General features: G+C 46.8%; 1 protein-coding gene across 1 annotated transcript in view; it reads right to left on the bottom strand.

Moving 5' to 3' along the window:
* The window catches only part of CRIM1 (cysteine rich transmembrane BMP regulator 1), a 206,194-nt gene extending 203,509 nt beyond the window's left edge, over nucleotides 1-2,685 (bottom strand). The window contains exons 1-2 of the mRNA XM_009637026.2: nucleotides 2,617-2,685; nucleotides 2,309-2,529 (exon numbers count right to left, since the gene is read on the bottom strand). Coding sequence (XP_009635321.1) covers nucleotides 2,309-2,529; nucleotides 2,617-2,685 — 290 coding nt within the window. The remainder of the gene's footprint in view (nucleotides 1-2,308; nucleotides 2,530-2,616) is intronic.
* Between the last annotated feature and the right edge of the window lie 620 nt (nucleotides 2,686-3,305).

Raw genomic sequence — 3,305 nt, 5'->3', positions numbered from 1 at the left:
CAGGCTGGGCCGCGGGCAGGAACGCCTGGAGCCCTGGCGGCTGAGGGGGTGAAGCCATTTGCTCGGCAGGTGGGGTTGTGTCAGCTGCACGGTGCTGAGCCTGGGAAGTCTTGGGTTGCGCGTACCGGTGCCGGTGACATGGGAAATTTTAGGAGAGAAGTTCTGGAAACTTAATACAGGTTATTACGGAGAGTGCCAAGGTACGGCTTCTGCAGTTTCCCCGGTCCCACACGCCCGTCCGCTTTAGCAGAAAGAACCAGTTCTCGTGCCGACGGAGGAGCTGCTATGTCAGGGCAAAACTCCCCATTGGCAAGGCAAAGGACAAGTTGCTACCAGTAACCGAGGAAGGCTCCTGTAAAGCTCTGCCAGCAATAGCGTACCTTTTCGGTGTGTTTCAAAAAGCACTGCAGTTCACTCCCCTTCACTCCGGCCTGAATGCCTACCGCTAGCAAAGGTCCCCAATTAGGAGCACAGGCCCATTACTAATGGAAACAGTACAGCCGTGTAACACGAGGCTGAAAAATAAAGCATTTCCATATTTGTCGAAAAGAAAGCATTCCCCATGTTTGTCTGTTATTAAAAATAACGATGCTTTCGTCTCATCAGGATAGCTGACTATATTCTGATCCGTTCAGAACTTGAACTAAATCGTAGAAGATTCTTTTTCGAGAGCTGCAAATGTTTTAATTAGCCCCGATGGTTTGCAGGGCGCTGGCCTGTTTTTCAGTGAAACATCATTATTGTGATAAAACACTGTCGAGGCAGCATACGTGTCCTGGATTAGGGCCATTCAGCTGACTTGATCTCACCAACCAACGGAGAACGAGAAGCAGCCGTCGACTGGGCATCGGTATTTGAACTGATCCCGTCCTACGGTTTTTTAACAGGAGGAAAGTAAACGACAAGCTTCATCTCATTAAAGGCACCGTGGTTTGGTATAAACAAACCCAGTGCACGCGTTTGAGAGCGAGCAAAACCATCGTGTGTGCCTGCACCCTGGAAAGCAGTAAGTGGGGAAGGCACCCCGAAGGTCGTACTAGACAAGCCCTCAGATTCTGCACGTTCAGGCAAATGGACCAGCACGCCAAGCAAGAAGTTCTGCACTGTTTTCCTCAAAAATGCAGGCTCTTCCTTCAGCCTCAGCCCTCTCGTGTCAGTTTGCCGAAGCACCTGCAGGGGTCAGAGCGCTTTTGATTCACCAGAAGTTTCCACCAAAAAAACCCTGCCGTGATTTGGATGAGAGCGGTTTGTAACAACGCACCGTTTCCTACGAGCTGGAAACGCTGCCTCTTGGTCATGTCTTTTACTGACGAGGCACGTGAAGGAGTTTTTACCTCTTCTGTGTAGCGTCGCTGAGATTGCTCTGCAAATGAGGCATACGGTTCCTGCAGCTGTATTTTTAAAACACTGCTCATAGACCTGAGATTGTGCAGAGAGGAATCACAAAAGTGGTTTCGGTGCTAGGGAGGATGCTGCACAACACAATACATGATCAGAGACTTGAATTCAATAAGCTTTAGTTTATCAAAAGATGAAAAGTGAACTGATTACCGGGTATGAATCCCTTCGCGTGGAAAAAAAAAAAAAAAAAAATGAGCTGGTCTATGAAAAATGCATAGGGATTTTTCCAGGACCTGTGAACATAGCCAGCATGGAAATCCCAGACATGTTGGATTGCGTGCGCCCGCGGTTCAGTATTTCCCAGACATGCCAGACCTACCAGTCGTGCACTGTACTGATGTGCAGTATACTCAATGCACAAAGAATTCATTGGACCTACTGTGCCTGTTTGCCTGTGTGGGAACGAACAAAGAAGCGCTAGAAGCAGTACAAAAACAGATGAAGAGGAAAGCTACGGCCGGCTTAGATAAGAATGTTGCAGGGCCCTGAGAAAAAGAGAGCAAACTTTTGAGCTGACTGCCAGACGAGAGAGGCTTCGGCTGTGAAGAGGATTAGTGCCCTGCTTCATACGCTGCTCACCCAGTGATAGCTGCGCGTGAGGGAGGAAAATGCGGAAATAGTTGTGGAACAAGGACCAAACTTTAGGGTCCTTGTCGCCTTATGCCTTGCCCTTTAGGTAGAAGTCACAAGCTGCTCGTGCGTATGCTTGCGTTTCTGGTCCCAGGAATCTAAATGCCTCATTGCACAGTGGCACAGATTCCACGGGAATCTGGTCCCAGGAATCTAAATGCCTCATTGCACAGTGGCACAGATTCCACGGGAAAGGTAGAGAATGCTCCTTGCCCCAAACCTGAGAAGAGTCCATGGGGACAATGAGGTACTCCTCGGAAATCAGCAAATCTGGTATCTGACAACTTTACAGGGAAGGTGAATATCCCTGCTTTCCCCAGCAAGAAGCAGTGAAGGATCCTTACAGGGAGATTCACTTACCCTGCTTCTTGCTGCCTCTAGATTTGCTAAGGGGTTTACTGGTCCAAATAGCTTAGGAGTCAGTAGGTTCAGCTCCTGAAATGAAATCCAGCTCTTAATTTCTCCTAGATACAAGTTACCAAATACTGCTAAATACAACTGTGGGAGGAAGAAAAGTATTCTGATAAACAGACTGTAGCAGCTGAAATTTCCTGGGCTTGTTTTCCTGTGATGTTAGTGTTGTACCGAAGCCACGTCCAGGCTGGATGAAGTTGCAGCGGTGACGGAGTGGAGCTGTACAGCTTTCTTGGTCATCATGTAACGTGGGGCTTTTGCAAAACCCCGCAGTGCCATGAGAAAACTACTACCCCCTTCACTCATTCCTCAGTCCTCTCTACTCACTGCCCTGCCTACCGGAACATCTCCCCACGTGAAAAATAGGTGTTCAGCATAAACCTCCTTATAAGCCTGATACCCACAATAATGACAACTGAAATACAGATTTCATTGTATGACATAGGTGAAGATAACATTTATGATACCAAAAATGAAAGCATCTTCCCTCCCCCCCCCAACACTAAGTAAAATATCAAAATGTCTTCATTTCAATTCAGAATATTGTTTCTGCTGTGCTGATATATACTGGTAACTCCTTAGGTATCTCTGAGTTTTGGGAACACTGGCGATTTCAATACCAAAGTTGTACTTTTTTTCTATGCAAATGTTTTGTTTCTTTTCTGTGGCTCGTTGTGTCTTTGCTGCACATTAAATTCCTTTTTTGTTCTTTAGTCTGTTAAGATCGTTTGTGTCTCCTCTGTAGCAGTCTCTTGACATAAACTCTTTCGTAAACAGGTTATACACATGAGCAATCTCTACTCCCAGAAAAAAAAGATCAAGATGAAACCTGCCACTAACACAAGCAGTGCTGAATCAGT

This window comes from Egretta garzetta, unplaced genomic scaffold (assembly GCF_000687185.1).
Source record: "Egretta garzetta isolate BGI_Z169 unplaced genomic scaffold, ASM68718v1 scaffold130, whole genome shotgun sequence".
Taxonomy (NCBI): Eukaryota; Metazoa; Chordata; class Aves; order Pelecaniformes; family Ardeidae; genus Egretta; species Egretta garzetta.
Note: the sequence above shows the minus strand (reverse complement) of the source record. Positions and strands in the feature narration are given on the sequence as shown.